Source organism: Pteronotus mesoamericanus, unplaced genomic scaffold (assembly GCF_021234165.1).
Source record: "Pteronotus mesoamericanus isolate MK-2021 breed Mesoamerican mustached bat unplaced genomic scaffold, CSHL_Meso_final scaffold_167, whole genome shotgun sequence".
Classification (NCBI taxonomy): Eukaryota; Metazoa; Chordata; class Mammalia; order Chiroptera; family Mormoopidae; genus Pteronotus; species Pteronotus mesoamericanus.
Window position 1 is genome coordinate 15666323 of NW_026555308.1, and position 24037 is coordinate 15690359.

Sequence of the window (24037 nt, forward strand, 5' to 3'; positions counted from 1 at the left end):
ATGCATTTCTTTTCTATATTATTTAGTGTTTTGCTCAGTGAGAGGATCAAGAGCATTGCAATAACCGTTATAATGTTAGATACAGACCTAGGAGGCCTGCTAGAAAGGGCAAAGGTGGAACTGGAAAAGTAATTCTTGTGATACTCAGGCTTTGCAAACTTCAAAATCACAAAATTTTAGAGCTTGCAGGAGAGTGGCTTAAATCTCTTAGCCCTTTTCCCCCCAGGTCTGGTCTCTTGCAAATAATTAACAGTAAAGCTAAAGATAAGGGGAATTAATACATTGTCTCTCCTACTTACCTTTTCCTCTGTAAAACATAGAATTTATTTTTCAGTAGTAGCATGTTTCTCTATTAAGCAGTCCCATAAATGGTGGAAAAGAAATCCACTTTAAATATAAAAACACATATAGATTAAAAGTAAAGAGGTGTCAAGACTTATGGTTAAGATGGCGGAATAGGTAAACATAGCTCACCTTCTTGCACAACCACATCAAAATTAAAACTAAAATATAGGAAAACCATCACTCAGAACCATGAGAAATTGAGTTGAATGGAAGTCTGACAACTGCAGAATTAAAGTAACCACATCCACCCAGACTAGTAGGAGGGTCAGAGATGTGGAATGGGCTGGTCCCACATCTACATGTGATTGATAAAAATTTGGGAGGGATATCTTGGGAGCGAGAAGTCCCAGCCCCACACCAGGACCGAGCCAAGGGTACGAGTGCCAGGAAGATAAGTCCTCATAACTTCTGGCTGCAAAAAACAGCAGGAATTGAGTGGAAGAAACTTCTGGAGTCCCATGCAGTTCTTCCTAAAGAATCCACACGTGAACTTATTCAGACTCATTCCCTCTGAGCTCTAGCAAGGGAGTATCAGCTTGAAAGGCACCAGTGGCATACAGGGAGGATCTGAAGTGGCTGGCATCAAGGCGAGAACTAGGGGGTACCTTTCTACTAGACAGAAAGGTGGGCAGAGGCTCAGAGCCTGCAAGCTTGTGCCATATCTGAGACTCCAACAATCTGGCTAACACTGTTTGCCCCACCCTCGAGATCCCCTGAAGCTCTGTCCCACCCAATTTACAGCTGTTAACAGTAGCTTTTCCATATGAATGACTGGTCTTGGCTCAAGCTTCACAGCTTCCTAAATCCTTTCAAACAAGCAACAGCAAGCCTCAGTGAACCCCTAGCCCCTGTACCTCTTGCTAAGTGGCCCCAGGCAGAGAACCAGCAGAAGCCAGCCTAGGCTCACAGCTTGGCTTCTCCTGGGAATCTGCAAGCCCAGCACAAGTAGCAGTCATCTTAGATTGCTGTACAGCTCAGGCAGGGTTGCCCCAGGCAAAGCACAGGTGGGGATTGACCTTGGCCTGCACCACCCAGGAAACTCCAGGGCCTGCACACCCAGTGGACAGCTACAGACCATGTCGGAGCACTGACACCCTGCCCGTGCACAGCTGATCCTACATAGAGGGCAGAGGTTGATGGTCAGCAGTCACAGCCAGCCCTTGCATCTGACTGGCCTGGGTAAATCCCTACCATTGGCCTACCAACAGCAATCAAGGCTCAACTACAAGATGTGGCTGTACTCAGCCCACACAAAGAGTGCACCTCAAGTAACCAGCTTGGGTGATAGGGGAGATTGTGCCACTGGACCCTACAGGACACCTACTACATTAGGCCACATAGCAAGACAAGGAGTCATAGCAGCTCTACCTAATATACAGAAACAAATACAGGGAGGCTGCCAAAACGAGGAGACAAAGAAACATGGCCCAAATGAAAGAACATCAAAACTGCAGATAAAGATTTAAACAAAGTGGAGATAAGCCATCTATCAGATGCAGAGTTCAAAACACTGGTTATAAAGGATGCTCAAGGAACTTAGTGAGGACCTCAACAGCATAAAAAAGATCTAGTCAGAAACAAAGGATACAGTAATTGAAATAAAGAACAATTTATAGGAAAACAACAGTAGAGTGAATAAAGCCAAGAATCAAATCAATAAACATAAGGAAGCAAAAAACAACGAATGAGAACAACAAGAAGGAAAAAGAATGAAAAAAACTGATGTTAAAAATGAAACGTTAAAGGGACTCATTTAAGAAAATATCAAAACTATGAACAATAAAATGACAATAAATACATACCTGTCAACAATTGAATCTAATAAGCAAATTAAGCAAATAAGAAGAACAGAGACAGAATCATGGATACAGATGTCATTTTCCTGATTGCCCGATGGGACGGGGCTGTAGTGCAATGGGTGATGAGGGGATTAAGAAGCACAAACAGGCGATTACAGAACAGCCATGGGGATGTAAATTACAGTATAGGAAATGGAGCAGCCAAAGAACTTACACACATGACCCATGGACAAGAACAAAGGGGTGGGGATTGCCTGAGCAAGTTGGGGGTGCTGGGTGGAGTGGGGAAAGAGTAAAAAATTGGGACAAGTGTAGTAGCATAATTGATAAAATATAATAAGAAAAGTAAAGGGGTGAATAAAGATATATGATAATACTAATAAGAGAAAAACTGGAGAAGCTTTCAAACCAAGCAAAAGACATTGTTAGGGGGATGAAAAAACAGGCCACAGCCTGGGAGAAAATCTTTATGAAACACGTATCTGATAAAAGACTGACATCCAAAATTTGCAAAGAATTCTTAGAACTCAAAACTAAGAAACAACCCAATTAAAAAATGGGCTGAAGATCTGAACAGGCACCTTGTCCAAGAAACTATACCAGTGGCTTATGAGAAGGTGTTCAATCATATGCCATTAGGAAAATGCAAGTTAACAGAACAGTGAGATACCACTGCACACCTATTAGAGTGGCCGAAATCCAGAACACAGGCAATACCACATGATTGTAAGGATGTGGAGCAATAGGAGCAATGTACCATCATGCAATATACCATCATGCATTGCAAAATGGTACAGCCACCTGGAAGACAGGTTAGCAGGTTTTTAAAAAACTAAACATATTCTTATCATACCATCCAGCACTCACACTGCTTGGTATTTACCAAAATGAATTGAAAACTTATGTTCCACAAAACCTGTACACAAATGTTTATAGCGGCTTTATTCATGATTACTCAAACTTGAAAGCCACCAAGATTTCCTTCAGTAGGTAAATGGATACATGAACTGCTGTATAATCATGCAATGGAACATTATTCAGTGATTAAAAGTGAGTTATCAAGGCACAAAAAGACGTGTAGAAAACTTAAGCGCCTATTGCCAAATTAAAAAAAAAAAAAAAGCTGATCTGAAAAGGCCACATACAGTATGATTCCAACTCTATGACATTCTAAAAAAGGCAAAACTACGGAGACAGTAAAAAGCTGGGGGAAGGGAAGGAGAGATAAATAGGTGGTGGTGCACAGGAGATTTTTATGATAGTGGAACTGTTCTGTAAACTGCTGCGATGGTGAACACGTGTCAAAACCTGCAGAAAGTCCAACAAAAATAGTGAACTGTAGTGTAAACTAAAAACTTTATTAATAGTGTATTAATACTGATTTGTTCATTATAACATGTGCCACAGTCATGCAAGATATTAATAATAGGGGAAACTGTAGAGGAGGGAGGGCAAGTATATGGGGACTCTACTTTCTGCTCAATTTTTCTGTAAACCTAAAACTGCTCTAAAAAATAAAGTCTATTAATATAAAAATGTATGAGCCGATTAACTTCAACCAAAACACACACAAGTTGTGTAAAAGAAGTAAATATGTGATATTGTCATTTTACATAAATATTTATATTGTAATAATAATGAAAATTTAAGGAATGTGGATTTAACCTAAAAGCATTATGTAATTTTTGAGAGACTAGAGGAAGTGTTTCAGACCTAATAACGTCATCTATCATAATAGAAAGTCTGTGCAACCAACGTGAACATCCATGTGCCTGTCTGAAGGTGTGCCCAAGCCCGTCTCCCTGTGTTTCCTGTGTCATCAGATTTACTCTCCAGCAGGATCTTTTCCATCAATAAACAAAAATACCCTTAGTTGTTTTTTCTTTTTTAGCTTAACACACACACACACACACACACACACACACACACACACACTCCCCCCCCACCTCTTCCTGATCCCAATTGCCCTGCCACTGCCATTCCATTTCTTTGCTGCCTTTTACATCAAAACAAGTTTTCTATATTCCCTGTCTCCAGTTCCTTCCTCTCTATTCTGTTTTACATCCACTACATTCAGAATTTCACAACTACTCTTCTACTTAATTTACTTTTGTCAAGGTTACAGCGACCTTCATGTTACTAAATCCAATGGTCAATTATTATTTTATCTCTCAGTCTCTTGATAAGATTGATTACTCCCTTGATACGTTTCTCTCACTTGGCTTCTAGGACACCACTTTTTAAAAACTTTTTTCTTGTCATTGGTAGTTTCTTAGGCATGTTTGCTGTTTCTTCTTGTCCCTGATTTCTTAATGTTGGAAAGTCCTCATATCTCCATCTTAAGTCCTCTGCTCTACTCTATGTGCCCTGAATCCCTGGGTTATCTCTTCAGGAATCAAGGCTTTACATGTCATCTATAAGTTGATGATTCTCAAATTTATATATACCAGCCCAGACCTCTTCCATAAACTCCAGAATTATATGTCCAACAGGCTACTTAACATTTTCATTTATTTGAAGTTTAGCTGCTGTTCTTTTTATTTTTATTCCAATGCACCTTCCACATCAAAAGCCTATTTTGTCTCCTTGTCATTTCATCGATTGTCTAATAGGCATGTAAAGCCTGGCATGTCCAAAACGGAACTACTAATCTTCTGAAAATCTGCTCTACTCAGAACCTTTCCCAACTGAGTTGATGGCAGCTTCATGTTTCCAGCGGAGAGTTGCCTAGGCCGGAAACCTTGGAGTCTTCCTTGACTCGCCCCTGGTCTGTTCCATCCCATTTCCAGTCTGTTAGGAAATCTACATGTAATTAGAAAAAAGAATTCACAAACCTCCCATTTCTCACTACCTCCACTGCTGCTTTCTTGTCATCCTTTCTTCTCTGGATTACTGCTGTAACACCTATGCTTCAGTCTAAACAACAATCAGGATGATCTTAAAATGAATTCTGATGATGGTACTTAGTAGCTTCCCATTTTGCTACATTGAACAATTTACTTAATTTCTCTGTGCCTCAGTTGCTTTCCCTCTAAAAAGATAATACCTCCCTCAAGAGACTGTGGGATTCAATGAGATAATTAATACATATGAAGCCCTTACTTAACACTAACCTGGTGCAGAGAAGATAATAAAGTTTAGCTGCTGTTCTTTTTATTTTTATTTCCAATGTACCCTCCAAATAAAAAACCTACTTTTGTCTCCTTGTCATTTCTTCAGTGCTTGAGATGGAGTCTGGGTACCTAGCTCATCACTGTCAGGTAAAATCCTCAACCCATTAGTGCCAGAGAATAGTATGTCCAGAAACACTGTTCATTTCACCAACGGAAATTCTGTTCCTAACTTGGCTGTTTTTATAAGCAATGCGAAACTTAGTGTCCTGCACTAAATAGGAGTTGCTTTTCAGTAGAAAGTGTTCTCTTTGTCAGTACCATAGTTCCTAATTTTTGAAGCATATGTTCCCTGAAGGATAATGAAAGAGACAGCTTTCCACTATTTTTTTATTGAGTTTTATCTGTGGTTTTATCCTGACCCCTTTTTAATTATTTATTACATTTGTGACAGTGCATATTTAGGGTTTTTTCCTCCTTCATATAAGCCTCACCTCTCTGGAACTGTTGGTACCTGGAAGACACTTATATTTAATGTTCCTACTCATATTTACTGTCATGCCTTCCTGGTTTTTACAGTAAACCAAAAAGAGAAGGTAAGATTTAATCGTAAGATTTGCTAATGGTAATAAAATGTAGACAGTGTGGTATATAATGGGAGAGTGCAGAAGAAGCTAGCTGTGAGACAGGAAATTCAGTTTCTGAGAGAATGTTTGGAATATAAGAAAAGTGTCTGGGTACCTAACCCACAAACAGGGGAACAGTGACTGGGGCAAACTGTGCTTGTTCTGGTTCAGTAAGGCAACCAGGGCATAAGCCCTGGACCTGGGCAGCTTATGCCCCAGAGGCTTGGAGGATGGGGTTTGGGACTAAAGGGCAAAGGAAGGACACTTGAGAATCTGGTTAAAAAACCAAAAACAAAAAGCCTTCTTAGTGGCTTGAATCCCTGTATTGGATATAGGATCTACTTGCCCCGCAGATAGTAGTGATCGGGGCAAAGGGAGTCAGAGATAACATGATACACAGCTCCAGGTCTAAACCAGGGGTTTAGACACTTCCCTACGCCAGGAAGCTGGCACAACCTCTGGACTGTGGCGTTAAGGTACAGCAAACAATATTCTTACATGCAGATTCTTTAAGGGACAGCTAAGCCAGCTCCCAGTGACCTGGGACAGTTTGAGGGTATGAAACAGATGGTGGTAGCTTTTGAAACACTTCTAGCAGCTACATTGTTGTTATCTTGCATGCCCCTCAGCCTAAAGAAGAAATGTCTTACTCATAGTTTAATATCTCTCTTGTAATTTAAGCTTCCCAAGACTGTAGCAGAGACCCCAAAGAAGAGACCAGGTTTTAGAAATTGCAGAGAAAGAGATAGGAAAAAAAATACATTCATGCTCTGAATCTCAGAAGGAATGCTACTACTTTTAGAAGTGGATCAGTTATCTTACAACCAAGTAAAAACCCTTTAGGTTGGTAAGCTTTAGGGTTTGCCAGAAGATTTCTTTGTCCTCTGAGGGACTGACTATCCAGTGACTCTCTTGCCAATAACAATCCATAGTTTCTTAACTGTAATTTCTTCACTTTTGATTGCCATGAGCAGGTTCCAAGCTACTGCAGTGTTGAAACAAACATCTTTGTACTTAACAAAGTGTGTGTGCGGTAAATTTCTAGCATTAAACTACGGGGTTAATTTGTTTATTCAGTTTTGTTATTAAAGTATATAACACACATATAGCAAAGTACACAAACCATATCTCAATAAATGATCACAAAATGAACACATCGTCATAATCTCTACCTATAACACAACAAAATTGCCAGCACCCTTGAAACGTCCCTCATGCCCCCTCCACATCACCACCACTTCCCTCCGCCCCAGAGTAAACAGTATTTCAGTTTCTAACAGAACTGTTTTTGCCTATTTATGATCTTTAAAAGTTTTAAATGGATGTGTTAGTGTATTATTTTGGGGGGAGGTCTGGTATTTTTCCCCTCATCACTAGGTACTGGAATTCATATATGTTATCGGTAGATCAGTAGTTCATTTTTTATTGCTGTATTGTATATCATACACGCATAAATCACATTTATTGATATTTATTTATTCATTCTAATTGCACTGCTCTACAGTACCGCTGTTGTCTTCAGCTAAGCGTCTGTATATGGAGGTCTGTTTCATTAACATATATGTATATCCTTGTGCCAAAACTTTACTGTCTTAAATATATATGTATATATCTGTATACTATAGTTTAATTATAGCTGTATAATAATTTCTTAATATCTGATAAAATAAGCCCCCTCCCTCTTTGTCCTTCTTTTTAAGATTACCTTAATTATTTTTGGTCCTATGAATTTCCATATAACTTTTACAATTAACTTCAAATTACCTCTTCCTTCCCCCCCCCAAAAAAATGCTAGAATTTTTATTGGAAATCTTTTGAGGAGAATAGACATCTTTACTATATTGAATCTTCCAATCCCTGAACGTAGTTTGTCTCTCTGTTTATTTGGTCTTTAATTTTTCTCAATAATGTTTTCTAACTTTTTGTCTTACACATCTTTTATTAGATTTATTCTCAGGTATTTTGTTGTGGGGGGCATTGATGTTATTATAAATGGTATTTTTTAAATCATTTTCTAATTGCTAGCATTAGAAACATAATTTTACATATAGAAAATAATAAATTCTTAATAAGATTTTATGAGGTTAAAGGTATCATTTTAAGAACCATCTAATATTCACCCTGACTGGTGTGGCTCAGTGGGTTGGGAATCATCCCACAGACTGAAAGGCCACCAGTTCAGTCCCTGGTCAGGGCACATGCTTGGGTTGCAGGCCAGATCCCCGGTTGGGGGTGCATGCAAGAGGCAACCGATCAATATCTCCCTTGCACATCGATGTTTCTCTCCCTCTGTTTCTCCCTCTCTTCCTCTCTCTCTAAAAATATATGAAATAAAATCTGAGCCACACCAGCCAGGGCAATAAATAAAATCTTTTAACAAATCATCTAATATTCAAATTATTTGGAAATCTTAGGTACAGTAGGAAAAGTTGGGCCCTGGCTGTCGTGGCTCAGTGGATTGAGTGCTAGCCTGCAAACCAAAGGATCAGCAATCCAATTCCCAGTCAGGGTACAGCCTGGGTTGCGGGCCAGGTCCCCAGTGTTATGGCTGATGTGCCTAGACTAGCCCAGAGTGTCCTGCATCTGAGCCTCATCTGCCCAGTGGGGCGCATGTGAGAGGCAACCACACATTAATGTTTCTCTTCCTCTCCTTCTCCCTCCTTTCTCTCTCTCTAAAAATAAAGAAAGGAAATCTTTTTAAAAAATTTTTAAAAAAGGAAAAGTTGGGTTAAAATCAGGGTTTTAAGGTTGGAGATTTCAAAGGGAAATCAAGAGGAACCCATTCCTAAATTGTGGGAATTCTGTGTTGGTTGCTTGAGAGAGGTGGCCTCAGGCTTGCTTTCTCTCTCAGCTAAAATGATTGAGCTTGGAATGCTGGGATGTTGGTTTTTCTTCTTCATAAATGGGGATTTCACTCAGTCCTTCGCCTCTGGCTGCTCTTGAACTGACAGGCTTCCCTGCCATTCTAAAACTCCCTTCAGGAATGAAGCAGGTATTCTTCACCGCTTTCTCGCCACTATCAGGTATTGCAGGCATTCCGAACTGATGATGACAGTAACTGTTTGCTGAAACTCATACTTGGCTTTGTTTTTCCAGGTCTATAAAGGAGAATTTCAGCTACCTGAATTTCTTAAAGAAAAACCTCAGGTACTGTATCTGTTTTCTCCTTTTGATGTGTAATAATAGATGGACTGTTGCATTGAAATGATCTTTTTAGAGATAACGATATGTGGTAGTAGTAGAAAGATTGGCCTCTGGCAATTGTTGGTTTTAATGGTAATTTAAAAGGTGGTTAAGGGGAGGAAGAAGGGGGTAAAGGGGAGATAATGATGGAAGGAGACCTGACTTGGAGTGGTAAACACACAATACAATATGCAGATATGTATTCATAGAATTGTATGCATGAAACCTATATATTTTATTAAACAATATCACTCCCAATAAATTTATAAATAAATAAATAAATAGATAATACAATAGAAATTTTAAAGAACAACTATAATTTAATAAAGTCTTAACACAGTCTTTCAAAACTGGGGAAATACTTTATTAGTAACTAAAATCCTATTGCTTGAGGTCTTCCAAACCACACAGTATTCCACAGATAAGGAATCTGCCTGTGTATCTGCTCCAGGCTTCTGATATCTACCTTGAAAAAAAATGTACATCTTCCCTTTGTTTTTATTGCATACGTATTCATGGCCTTTTAACTGTTCTCATTTAGAGCCTAGAATACTTGTGAATACATTATATACACAACGGTAGGCCCTCAACTGCAAAGTCCCCCAAGTTGGGAAAGGATGGTGAGAGTTTGAAGCTCATAACTTTTACTTTTTAAAAAATTAATTAAAACAAATCCAGAGTTATCCTTGTAATGTCACACTCTCACTTACTCAGATTCCAGTATGGTTTATTGAGTTGGAGAGAAACAGATAGTGTTACGGCTGATGTGCCTAGACTAGCCCAGAGTGTCCCGCACCTGAGCCTCATCTGCCCTTCTTCTGTAGTGGTGGGGGGAAATGATGACTCTTTCTTGAGCCCAGGAGAACACTTCCCCTTCCAGCATAGTGATAGTACATGTTGCCTCCAGGCTGCTGCCATCAGTGATTAGCTTGTTATAAGAAATGAAGACTCAGCACTGAACTCCATTTCCAAAATATTCAGATATGAGTTGGTGAGGCAAACACCCCACCTCACAGACGCTGTGAAGTCGTGTTATCTGAGGCAAGCCTGCAGTAAATGGGCCGGGCTCTCTAAGAGAAGCTGTCTCATATCAGAGTTGAAGGCTCTATCTTCTCAGATCCTTGTCTGACAACAGTTAGCCATCAATACATATTACTTAAGAATTTCAAACTACTTTCAAGGCATATTCTTATTAACATCTATTTAACTTTAATCCATCCATCCATTTATTTAAATTTTTCAACAGATGCTTACTGAACTTCTATTATGGGTGAAAAACTGGAATAAGTCCACAAGAGTCACAAGGCTAAAAAAGATCTTCTCAAGGAAGATATTTGCCAATGATACATCCAATAAGGAGTTAATGTCCAAAATATATAAGAAAATCATACAACTTAACACCACAAAAAACAAACAATTTGATTTAAAAAATAATGGGCGCTGGCGGGTGTGGCTTATTGGATTGAGTGCCAGACTGGGAACTGAAAGGTCGCTGGTTTGATTCTCTGTCAGGGCACATGCCTGGGTTGCAGGCCAGGTCCCCATTTGGGGGCATGGGAAAGGCAACTGATTGATGTTTCTCTAGTACATCGATGTTTCTCTCCCTTAAGTTATGTAAGTTCTATCAATGTCTAACCAGTATATTATACACCTGAAATATAATATGGTGTATCAAATGTAATTAAATTTCTTTTAATTCCTGAATCTTCTCAAGAAACTCCTGATCTATCCAAAATACTCTTATTTACTTTTGCAGAGAAGGGAGTACAGGGCCCTGAGCCTGGCTGGGCATAAATTCTCAGAAACCTGAATGAATTCATGACCAGGCTCACTCCTTTACAGGCTACGGCACTTGGAGCCAGAGAATAATCCAAGATGCAGAGTCTTGCAGGAATGTTAAATCCTAAGGCTGTTTCACATAATAAATCTGAAAGAGTCAAGAAAGGGTATTTAAGACTAAAACTAAAGGGACCACCCTGCTTCACAATGTACACAAAAATCATTTCCAGGTAGATTATAGACCTAAAAGTGAAACGCAAAATAATAAATTTTTTAGGAGACAATAGAGGAGAATATCTTTATGACCTTAAAGAGGGAAGGATTTTTTTTTTTTGAAGATTTTTTTATTTATAAATATCAATGGGTTGCCTCTCGCCCACCCCCAACCAAGGACTGGCCTAGCAACCCAGGCATGTACCCTGACCAGGAATCAAATCTGTGCCATTTCAATTTGTGGGACAATGCTCAACCAACTGAGCCACACCAGTCAGGGCAAAAGGAAAGGATTTCTTAAACAAGTCATTAAGAATACTAATCATTAATTTAAAAATGATTAAGTTGGACTACATTAAAACTGAGAATGTTTACTTAATAGAAAGCATCATAAAGAGAGTAAAAAACATATGCTTTAAATGGGAGAAAATATTTAAACAAATGACTCATCTGTGGAATGTAGGTAATTTCTACAAATTAATAAGAAGATTTTTAAAATTGCGCAAAATGTGTACCAGGCCTTCTAAGGCCCTTATTCTGGTAGTTTCATTTAATGCATCACAAACATTTAGAAAAAGGCCTTTAAAAGATTTTGATTTCACTTTTTTCCTTGTTTCTTTTTTATTTTTTTATTTTATTTTTTTTTAAGACAGGAAAGGAAGGAAAAAGAGGGAGAGGAAAAAAGATTTTGATTTCACTTTTTTCTTTGTTTCTTTTTTATTTTTTTATTTTATTTTTATTTTTTAAGACAGGAAAGGAAGGAAAAAGACAGGGAGAGAAATATCCATGTGAGAGAGAAACATGAATCAATTGCCTCTTGCACTCCCTTGACCCAGGGCCAGACCAGCGATCTAAGCATGTGCCCTGACTGGGAATTAAACCAGCGACCTTTCACTTTGTGGGACAATGCCCAACACACCAAGCCGCACAAATCAGGGCTTAACTTCTAATAGATGAGAAAATTGAAGCCCACAGAATCGTCAGGTTTTATATTTAACTAGAATGGCTCACAGAGCTCTGGAAGCGCTATACTTGAGGTTACAGTTTTATATTTGCAAAGGGTACAAGTCAAGACCAGCCAAATGAAGAGACAAATAGGACAAGGTCTGTTAGGGTCTCAAACATAGTTTCTGTGCCCATTCTCCACAGAAGCAGGGTGCTTCTCCCTCCTAGACATCCATGTGTTCACCAACCAGGAAGCGCCACTGAGCTTTGGCATCCATAGTTTTTCTTGGGTTCTAATTACATAGGCAGCATTGACTGAATCATTGGCCGTGTGATTGAACCTAGTCACCGTCAACTTCCCCTAGCTGTCAATTAGGCTGGCTGAAAGCCCCAGCCCTCTAATTAGGCTTGGTCTTTCTGGTGAGCAGCGCCCATTCTGAGAGGCATCTCAGCCCTTTAGTAAACTCAGGTGTGATCCAAGGGACTCATGAATAACAAAGACACTCCTGTTTTGAGGAAAATTATCCAAGGAGTTAGTCTCCTTACCGCAAACCAGGGACAAAGGCCAAATTATTACACAACAGTAGTAGATTGAATTCCTTAGAAATTCTAATCAACTCCTTCAAGCTACACCTGATATTTTGACTGAAGCAGTCACTTATGCTGACCAACTTTGAAGACTTTAAAACATCTTTTGTTTTCTTTGACAGACTGAGCAAGTGGAGTAGCAGAGCCAGGAACCTCCTACACACATGAGGTGAGGGTTGGGGGACACTGCTGAGACTCTGGGTTTCCCCTCTTCGGCTTGTAGGAGGGTGGCATGGCTGGGGTAGAGAGCGCAGCTCTGTATCAGTCTTTCTGGGCTGGACTCTTGGCTCGGTGTGGCACTGAGCAAATTGCTGAACTTCCCCATTTTTTAGTTCCTCATCTGTAAAATGAGGACAATATTAACAAGAGAGTGGCAGTAAGAATTAACCATAATAATGTCTGCAAAAAGCGGAGCACATAGTAAGCACTCTAACAGTGTTAGTTGTTATTTTCAATATGGTAAATGATAAAATATTTTAGCTGAAAGAAACTTGTAGAACATCAGCCTCAACCATCTCTTTGCTGATAAGGCAACTGATCCTAGATAGAGTAGGCTATTTGTCAAGGCCATATCACTGGGAGGAGAACCCAGGGCTGCAGAACAACCAGAGCTTCTTCCACCACTTGTGCTACTTTCTCTGTGTCTTGGACATGCAAATAATTTTGTATTAATATTTTTGGGGGGTGAGTTGGTTTGTTTTTGAAGCCTTCCATTGCTGATTTTAATGTATGAAGATCTCATGTTTGCAACCTACATTGTCTCATTGTAGCTAAGGGCTACAGTGTGGGCTAGACCATGCCTTTTAAGCCCTGTTTACATCTGAGTAATCATCAGGTACAGCCCCTTAGTGGCAAAGCTGGTTTCTCAGACCTCCTGATGTAGCTGCTCAGAGCTCACAGCCGTCTCCCACACTTTCTGAAGACTCTGTTTTTGCTCTGAATGATGTGGTGATGCCTTAGATCATTTGGAACTTGAAAAGCTTTTATAAATTTGACTTTTGCTTGCTGTTTTATTTTTATTTTATATAGTAACCATCTATCGAGTGGATACTCCACACCAAGCATAAAATACCAAACATTTTATATATACTACATGATATATGTTATATTGTATGCAATATATGGAATCCAGCACAAATAATGCCCCTTTTTATTACAAAATCATAAGCATGTAATTCTGTAACATAACAATATCACTCTCAAGCCCACCATGGGACATTTTAGGTGAAATGTCCAAATTAAAACTATAAATTATTACACCCATATTATTACCCTATCACACTATTAACCACACTGAAGCAGGCCTTACTTCTGCTGGACCCTGTATAATATGATATATAGAACAACACCTATCATAAATTATATATAATTAATATAAACATATTAGAATGAATTCATTCAAGTTGCAAGCCACTCTGGCAAGTAGTTGGTAGTATTCCTATTGTACTGGTGAGAAAATTGAGATTGAATAATTTGACTAGGAGATTTTTATGACTTGGTGTGTGTTAATGGATTATAGAGGCAAAAACACACAAACACTACTATGCCACGTCAAAGTCCTGGATGGCAGCGAACCAATAACATGAATAGGTTTCAGGATTTATGATTGTCAACGAGCAACTGCCAAACGTTAGACTTACACTCTATGGGTATGCATATCTGACAGCAGTTATCAGGCCTTGGATAACTTCGTTATCCAAAATACTTTTAAAATTTATGAATCCCCTCCCCAAACAGACACACACAGGCACACACACACAGGGTTTTATTTATTGACCAGCTATTTTATAAGACACGTTCAGGCAAACTTCTTTAGTAACATACTATAGAAATGATCCCTGAAAGTATAGTCTTTGCTTTTTTACAAGACAAAATACAGTGTTAAGTTGACCCTGGCCTTCAAGTTGCTCCACAGCAGCATTTCATTCTCGTTTGCTTATCGAGGCCTGTAGGTCCCACATGCACTGAGAGAAGGACTCAGGTGACCTGGGAGAGACAACAAAGCATCTCAGAATAGATACCAGCCTGTCTTCTTGTCTTTTGGATCCCTTTGGTATTTGAATACAGTCACTGTGTTATCTAAAGCTTCCTTCAGAGAACCTTAGCATCCACTTTCTCAAAAGAAGAGTCAGCGTGTGGGACCCCTGGACATTTGATGTTGCTACCTGTGCCCCCGCGGTGGCTTCAGTTGCTATGCCAGTTGCAGTCAGTTAGAGGTGAGCAGGAGCAGCCCTTGTTTTGCACATCGAAGCTACTGGCAGGCGTCTCCAAGCATCCTAGGCTGAGGGAGAGTGCGCCTCTGCTGTGGTCCTGAGGCAGCTGTTCTCGTAATTGTCAATCCCCTGCCCATCAACCTGGCTTATGTCAGACCCATGACTGGGAAGGAGGCTGTGTGGTGCAGGAGACAAAGGAACTGTGACTCCACAGCTGTAACTGTGTTCCTTTTGTTTGCCCTAGGGAAGACCGAAGCCTATGCAACGGAAGGGAACTTTCTAGGACTGGCTGTCACCTGCTGAGATCCATGGAGTGTATATACTGCGGCTCCTGTTCATTCGCCAGACTCCTCTCACTGACTGGGTGAATGTCAGCCACAGTTGGGCCTCCCGAGTGATCTGTTCCCTGTGTGCAGCACTCTCGATTCTAATTGCATGCACAACCCAGTGGATAAGGAGCCCAGGGGGCACATGTGCTTTCTGTTAAAAATGCTCTGGCCCCTATCTTTTCTTACCAGATTCCAAATTTTGTTTTCAAGAGGAGGGTTTAAAAGTGGGATTCTGTAAGCAAAATTGGGCAGTTTCATCTTGGAATAGGTCATCTGTACATGTTCTAATGTTTTGTAGAACACTTGTACCTGTTTAAATGTATTGATGTGGATAATACTAAATATCTTAATTATTTAAATAATTCATTCTATTGTTTCCGAGAAGTTGATAAATTACCATATACATTTACAACTTAATGACTTTTGTATTTTATTTTTCAAAATAAAAGCTTTAAATGTGAAGCATTCTAGTAGTTCACATGCTTTCATTACTGTGATTTCAGAAAAGCAGTAAGATCTTATCAGATGGTGGCCTGATAAACCAGTTTGTTCAGTTGGCTGGGCTATATTCAGTTGATTGTATTCCCCTCTATGCGTCATGATTTCTTAGTGAAGTTTTTGCTGTAATTTATTTCAGAGAGACCAGCTACCATCCACTTATCTCAGAATCCTATTATTCTATTTCCTGCTTCCTTATACTATAGTTAAGGCAGAGAAGTTACTGATTCTAGCTGTTTTCTAGAAGCCATTGTTACAGAATTCAGAAGGCCCAGATAATAATAGGAATTCCCAATAAGAGGGAATTCCTATTATTATCTGGGCCTTCTATGTGCCAGGCACTGATAAAGGTGTTTTATGTTATCTCATCCCTGGCCTGAAAACTGTACCTCCTCCAGTCTTAACCATGTCAGTAATTATATTTTTTATTCAGTCACTCAAGCCAGAAGCCTAAAAGTCATACCTGATGTCACTTTTTTCCTCCCTTTTCTCACCCAAATACAAGACCTTTAATTCAATTTAAAATTAATACATCTGCCAGATCAATTCTTTCTTCAAAATATTTCTTGAACCCATCCACTTCCCTTAAGCTCCACTGCCCCGACCCTAATCTAAGACAGCACCATCTGTTGCCTAGACTATTGCAATAAATAGCCTCCTAAACAATACCCTATCCCCACTCTTGCCTCTTCAAATTCTGTTTAGTACGCAGCAGAGCACATGTTTTAAAATGGACATCTGGACACGACCCTCCCACTTACAGTTTCCTGTAGAATAGGATTCAGACTCCTGCTGTGACCCAGCTACTGCCCTCCCCCCGCACCTCACTGCAGGCCAGCCTCCTCCACCTCCCCCTGTGCTCTCGAGTTCTTTGCATTTCCTGGCACACACCAAGCTTTTTCTGCCTCTGCACATATTATTCCTCTTCCTGGAACATTCTTCCCTTTGCTCTCCTTCTGCATTCTCTGGTCTCAATAAATTCCGCTCCCTCAGAGAGACGTTCCCTGACCCCTTGAATTTAAAACTGGGCACCCAGGTTGCCTACCTTCCTTCACAGTATCACTTATCACACTCTTCAGTTTTTAGTGTCTTTGTTGACTTTTTTTGTTGTCTGTCTTCCAAACTAGATGGTAATTTCCTGGAAGACAGAGACTTTGTCTTTTCTTGTTCATTTTTGTACCTCTGATACCTAGCAAAGTATCTAACAACCCAGTAAAATATTTGGTGAATGGTAATCTTCCCAGAAACCTCTGACATATCATTTTACAGATGAGGAAACAGAAGCTCCGACAAGTCAGGTCACTTAACACAAGTCCCCTCAGCTAGTGCCACAGGGGCGACCTGACATCTAGGCCCAAGCCTGACCTGAATAGCATTCTTTCCACTCCACTCCCCTAGCCCTGTCCCCTTCCATTTAAAATGAATGCTGCTGCCACATCAATTCTTTGTTCAGCGCTATGTCTTGTCACTCCTTTGTTCAAAAGCCTCCTTTGATTCTCTAATGCTAACACATCACTTCTAAACTTTTCTCCTGCCACAGTAGAGCCTCACTAGCTCCTTTATACTTCTTCCTACTCTCTTCACATATACCCTTCACTTTCTGCTTCTTCCAGATGCCTATAAACCCAATCCCCCTCCCCTCTACCTGGGGAATCCCAGCCTCAGTGAGGGCTCGGCTGTCTTAAGTCCCATTTCTTTTTACTCAGTTGCTCCAACCTCCAAACAACAATGAAGTGACCTTTAGCTTAGCCCCTTTTTTTTTTTTTTTTTTTTTTTGCTTACTTCCTCTATTAGTCTTATGCCACCAACTTTGTAGGGAGGAGGTCACACACTCATTTAGAGCCTATCTGAATGGGAGGGAAGGACATTTTCAAACTAACCCTGCCTGGCTCCGGGACTTGCCCCTAAGAAACATGTGCTTCCTTTTCCCCACACCTGTCTGCTATGAATGGCTGGGAGTATATGAGAATAGGAAAAGGTCAGAGAACCACAGCACAAAATGGTTGACTCAGGAAAGAGGAAACCACTGCCCAACTAGCCTGAAGAAGAATATGCTACCCTATCTCCATCTTTACTAACATTCCTTCTTTCACAAAGCTTTATTTCTGTTGATCTGAGCACATTTCTTTTGAGCCCTGTGAAGAAAAGCATTTCCGTTCCATATGATATCTTAGATCACCTCTCTGAAGAGGACTGTATTTGTGAAGTGTGATTTGATGGACTCACGTGGAACTCCTGTTGAACAAGTGAAAGATGGCAGGAGTAAAATTCAAAAAGAGGTAATGGGGTGAGGGACCAGGGCAGGCGTATGGCCTATGGCTCTCAGGGAGCTTCCTGGAGCCAGCACTGCCATGGCCACAATCAGCAGGCGGACCTACCTGCGAAGCCGGGGAGAAGCTGGTGCTCTCAGCGGCTCTAGGAAGAGCTTGGAGAGAGCATCAGCCAGGAGGAATCATGGAATTTAAAAATGAGGGGGAAAAAATCTTAGTAATCACTTAGTCAAGTAATCATCCTAATAACATTTATCAACAACAGCTTCTCATGGTCCGAGCCCTGTGTTAACCTCTTTACATGTTTAAACTCATTTAATTCTCATAATTACCATCTGAGGTAGACACTCTTATTACCTACATTTTAAAAACATGGGCTCAGGGAGGTAAAACACCTAGTACAACTAGTAAGTGACAGAGTCAGGACACAAATACAAGCAACCTGGTTCCAGAGCCTGTACCCTTAACCACTACTCTACCTCTCAGTAATCATCTGTGTTTACACTAGAATAGAAAATTGTCATTAGCATCAAGTGACAACTATTTAAATACACCTCCCTTGTATTTAGTAATCTGATAGGTGTAATTAAAATTGGGTATGCCAACAAGTGTAATAGACCACTGCCCTTGGGAATTTTTCGTCTTGGTGAAAATCAAGAAAAATGCACATAAAACAATTATTTCAAGCTCTGGCAAGACCTATAAAACCTGACTGGTAAATGATAGATATGTAATGGTCTAGGCAAGACTCTATTCAGTGTTGCCCCCAATCTGTCTTTCCAGGGAGCTACAGATTCCGGGCTGGCAAGGTCAGTGTTTTCACATTGAGTTCCCTTCCCTGCCTGTTTGTCACCATTCAACAAGTCTTGCAGGAACTTTAGGTCTTTGCATAAAGCACAGCACTCCCTTAGTTATTCTGAATTGGGCAAAAGAGATCATTTTTATTCATTTGGGTTTAAGTCCTAACAAAGCAGTTCATTGAGTATTGTGTATAGTCTTGCTAGACATAATAAATAACTTTGAGTCTCCCTTTGGGGTTTACTGATTATTACTGAAGATCCAAAATTAAATCAATTTCACAATAAAACCATTATTTTTGGTGTTATATACTGTAGAAATGGCTTTGTGACCTTGCCCTGAGGAGGAAAGCTTAAAATGCCCTCTATTGGCCAAACATAGAATGACTGTTGAGTATATGAAAAAATTTAAGAGTTGATAGATAGCAATAAGAAAATCCATCATGAATACTTGCAAAGGTTTCTCTACAAAGATGTCTACTGCAATGTAGCTTGACACAAAATATTAGAAACAACCTAACAAAAGGGGGGATTGGTTATTATGGTACATTCATATAATATTGGAAAATACTACTCAGCTAATAAATATGATATTGAAAAAATACTGTCAAAAATATTTATCTTATGGTAAATAAAACCCTAAGCTCATGAAGCTGTTTATTATGATGTCATTTTTGGGGGGGTTTTTTAATTGTATTTTTTTCCATTACCAGTTAGCCTCCTTGTAACCTCTTGCCCTCCACAATCATCCCCATGTGTCCCTTTTCCTTTTTGCTCTATCCCTCCACCCCTTACGGGGAGAGAGGTCCAGGCTAAAAATAGCAGTGATTAATGGGGGGGGGGCATCAGAGGCTGGGGAGCAAGAGCTGAACTAGGTTGAGAGCAAGGGGACTTGGGACGCTGCTGGCAAACAACAGTTTCTCCAAGGCTGGGAGAGCAAGGGAAGGGCTCCAATGCCACCCTCTCGGTCATGATATTCCTCCCTTTTTACCTTATGGATGAGGAATGAGGAACTGGAGAGAATTAGGGGAAATAAAGGAGGATGAAAACATTTGGTGGGGAGATGCTGAGCTAGGATTTAGACATGTTAAGGTTAAAGTGCTCTTGGGGACATCCAGTTAGAAATGTCAAATAGTCAGTTTTGTGTAAGATAAGGATCCGAAGTTTTACATTTGGGAGTCTTTAATGTGGCTGAAGCCATGGGAGTACATGGAATCATCTTGAGAGCATATGTAGACTACGAAAGAAGCAAGCCAAGCACCAGTTCTGGGGTCCGACACCACTGAAGAGATGGAGGATGAATGAGGTCTGCCAAGGGGTTGGAAAAGAGACAGAGAGAAGAGGCGAGCCAGAAGAGGGTTGTGCACTTCAAAGGAGGGCGGAGTTTTAAGATAGAGAGAAACGTCAACACTGACATGCTTCCGAGAGTTCAAAAAGAACAAATCATTTGGCGTGGTAGTTAGGAGGCCACATTGATCCTGGGGAGAGCAGTTTCAGTGAAGTGACAGGTCAGCAACCTAACTGGCAATGGGATAAGAAATAGAAGCAAGTGCAGACTATGTTTGAGGACACTCACTACAAAGGGACAGAGAAAGATGTGCTACCTACAGAAGGATGAAGGATTGAGGAAGAGCTTTTATTTAACTGGCACATCATTAGGCTGCCCCAAAGAAAACAGTATAAAGGGAGAGAAGGAAAATTCAGGAGAGAGAAGTGTTAGCTGGTGAAGCAAGTAGAAGCCTGAAAAGCAAGAGTCTCATTAGAAGAATTAGATTCAAACCCAGAGAAGAGAAACTTCCTGCTAGCTGGAGGGAGAGGGAAATTTTGTGCCACAGTTAACTCATTGGTGGGCTGGTGGGAAGTTGAGGGAATTCTTCATGCCTTATAGCCTACATTTCTCTATGCAATAAAAAAAAGCCAAATTGCCATTTGCCAGAAGGAGGGGAGATTTCCTGGAGTGGGGGGGGGGGGTTTAAAAAGAATGGTATATTGAAAGTAAAAAAGCCAGCTGGCCTGAGTGCTGACTAGATTTAATGTGGTAATCTTTTCAGAATACAGACACATATCGAATCATTCTGTTACATACTTGAAACTAATAATATTATATCAGTTACATCTCAATTTTTTTAAAAGAGAGAAAAGGGAAGTGACTAAAAGAAACCCATGGATGGGTGCCCCAGTGGCACCATGAGTTTATCATACATTGTAACAGGATCAGTTCCCGTGGTGGTGCACTCACCCAGCGTTAGAGCACAGAAGGCTGGTGGGTTAGTCTATGGTTATTGGTTTTGTAGAGTGGTTGGGTAGGTGTTCCCTAGAGAGATGTTTAAGTGGACACACAGGGTCTTGGGAGGATCAGGGAGAAAATATAATCAAGAGATTGGACACCTGAGAGAAAAGGGCGGGTAGGCAAGGAACTATCAGTCGTAAGGAAGTAGAAAATCAGGTACACCAGGTTAGGGGAGAGAGAAGGAAGGATAGAACTTAGTGAGAAAAGATTGATATATTAGAGTTATAAACTTGGGAGGTAGAAGACTTCTGGGTGCTGGCAAAACTCGTCCACAGAGTGTTTGCACTTGGCTGTATTCTCTTTCCTGCTGCACATTCTCCCCTCACCCCACTCAGAACCAAACTTTTCCTCACCCCTTCCTTGTGAAAACAAGACTATCCTTGAAAAGCTTTAAATGGGGTAGTGACGTGATCTGATCTAAAATATCCAGAGCAGCGGGAGGCATAAAAATAAAGTTCATAGCAGCACTATTTGTCATAGAAGAACCCTGAGAAATAATTATTCATCAATAGTGACATGGATAATATTCCATTCATTTAAAGTCCAAAAGCAGCTCAATTTAAGTGGCATTGCTGAGAGATACATACACATGTGGTTAAGCTCGGAAAACAAGAAAATGACTGTCAGAAAAGTGAGTACAGCGTTGACCTCTGGGAGAATGGAGGTGCCTTCATTGGGGAGGAGCCCTTAGAGAACGTGGGTGTTGTCAATGTTTTATTTTTTAACTGAATGGTGGTTATATGGGTATCTCCTTTATAGCTGTTCCTCAAACTGTACATATATGATTTTGCACTTTTTTGCATCACGTATTCCAAGTCAATAGAAAACATGCATGGAATATCACATGCCATATTTAGGAGGAAGAGGAGATTGGGAAGGTATGTGCCAATACAATTGCATTTGTATAATATCCTGTTTCATGGCTTGAGGTGAGTATATGGGTTTTATTATTTTTGAATGATTTTTTATTTTTCAATTACAGGTGGCATACAGTATTATATTAGTTTAAGGTATAAATTTATACGGTTATAAATGTATATAACTTATGAAGTAACCACCTTAATCTGACACCATACAGTTATTACAATATTATTGACTATATTCCTCATGCTGTACTTTACATTCCTGTTACTGCTTTTGTAACTGGCAATTTGAACATCTTAACCTCTTCCCCTTTTTCACCCATTCCCCAACCCCTTCCCATCTGGCAACCATCAAAATGTTCTCTGTATCTGAGTTTGTTTCTGTTTTCTTTGTTCATTTCTATTGTTTTTTTAGATTCCATATATAAGTGAAATCATATGGTATTTGTCTTTCTTTGACTTATTTTAGTCCGTACAATACCCTCTAGATCCATCCATGTTGTTGCAGATGGCAAAGGTTCATTCTTTTTTATGACTGAGTAATATTCCAATATATTTATCACATCTCCTTTATTCATTCATCTATTGATGAACACTTAGGTTGCTTCCATATATTGGCTACTGCAAACAATGCTGTGATAAACATAAGGATTTATGTGTTTTTTCTAATTATTGTTTTGGGTTTCTTCAAATAAATATGTAGAAGTGGAATTGCTGGATATTTCTTTGTCTGTTGTTAGAGCCTTTGTTTTAAAGTCTATTTTGTCTCATGTAAGTATTGCTACCTGAGCTTTTGAAAAACTTCTATTTGCATGAAAGATCTTTTTCCATCCTTTTACTTTGTCTGGGTGTGTCTTTGGACCTGAAAATTTGTGTCTCTTGTAGGCAGCATATGTATGGGTCCTGTTTTCTTACCCATTCAGCCATCCTAAGTCTTTTGACTGGAGCATTTAATCCATTTACATTTAAAGTAATTATTGATAGGTATATAGTTATTGCCATTTTATATTTCATATCTTCAATCTTTTTTTCTCATTCTTAAAGAAGTCCCTGCAATATTTCTTATAATACTGATTTGATGGTGATGAACAACTTCAGCTTTTTTTTTTTTTGGTCTGGGAAGCTATCTGACCTTTCATTCTAAATGACAGTTTTGCTAAATAGAGTAATCTTTGTTATAGATCCTTGCTTTTCATCACTTTGAATATTTTGTGCCAATCGGTGCTGGCCTGTAAAGTTTCTGTTGAGTAGTCAGCTGACATTCTTATGGGAGCTCCCTTTTACATAACTAACTGCTTTTCTGTTGCTACTTTTAAAATTCTTTCTCTGTTTTTAACCTTTGGCATTATAATTATGATGTGCTTTGGTGTGAGCCTCTTTGGGTTCATCTTGTTTGAGACTCTCTGCACCTCCTGGAATTGAATGTCTATTTTCCTCACCAGGTTAGGAAGGTTTTCCAACAGTATTTCTTCAAATAGCTCTTCAATTCCTTGATCTCTCTCTTCTGGTACCCCTATGATGTGAATGTTGTTACACTTGATGTCCCAGAGGCTCCTTAAATTATCCTCCAGTTTGAGGGGAGGGGGGGCGGTTTGGATTTTTTTCTTTTTTGCTCTTCACTTGGGTGTTTTCCACTATGTTGTCTTCAAAATTGCTGATTCAGTCCTCTGCTTCATCTAATGTACTCTTTATTTCCTCTAATGTATTCTTCATTTCAGTTATTTTATTCTTCATTTCTGATTGGTTCTATTTTATGGTTTCTATCTCCATCTGTTTATCTCTTTGTTAAAGTTCTCACTGACTTCATTTACTCTTTCCCTAAATTCATTGAGCATCCTTATAACCAGTATATTGAACACAGCATCTGGTAGATTGTTCGTCTTCATTTTGTTTGGTTCATTTTCTGGAGTTTCATTCTGTTCTTTCATTTGAGGCAGGTTTCTTTTTCTTCTCATTTTGTCTGATTCTCTGCATTTGTTTCTATGTATTAGGTAAACCTACTATGTATCCCAGTCTTGATAGTATAGTAGGTGTCCTGTGGGGCCCAGTGGTACATTTCCCTGGTCACCTGAGCCAACTGCTCCAGGAGTGACCCTGGTGTGTACATTTTTATTGTAGTTGAGCTTTGATTCCTGTTGTTTTATCAATGGGAGGGGTTGACCCCCAGGCTGATTGGTTGTGAGGATGCA

At 39.7% G+C, this 24037-nt stretch overlaps 1 protein-coding gene and 1 pseudogene across 3 annotated transcripts in view; one reads left to right on the forward strand and one right to left on the reverse strand.

The window, feature by feature from the left end:
* The window catches only part of TPST1 (tyrosylprotein sulfotransferase 1), a 113498-nt gene extending 97949 nt beyond the window's left edge, over positions 1 to 15549 (forward strand). For 2 of the 3 annotated variants that reach the window (XM_054589676.1, XM_054589675.1), the window contains exons 4-6: positions 8977 to 9027; positions 12711 to 12757; positions 15046 to 15549. In XM_054589676.1, coding sequence (XP_054445651.1) covers positions 8977 to 9027; positions 12711 to 12728 — 69 coding nt within the window. In that variant the 3' untranslated portion in view covers positions 12729 to 12757; positions 15046 to 15549. The remainder of the gene's footprint in view (positions 1 to 8976; positions 9028 to 12710; positions 12758 to 15045) is intronic. The other variant, XM_054589674.1, reaches the window with a different exon arrangement.
* On the reverse strand, positions 14311 to 14442 carry LOC129083968 (uncharacterized; annotated as a pseudogene).
* Positions 15550 to 24037: the final 8488 nt, after the last annotated feature.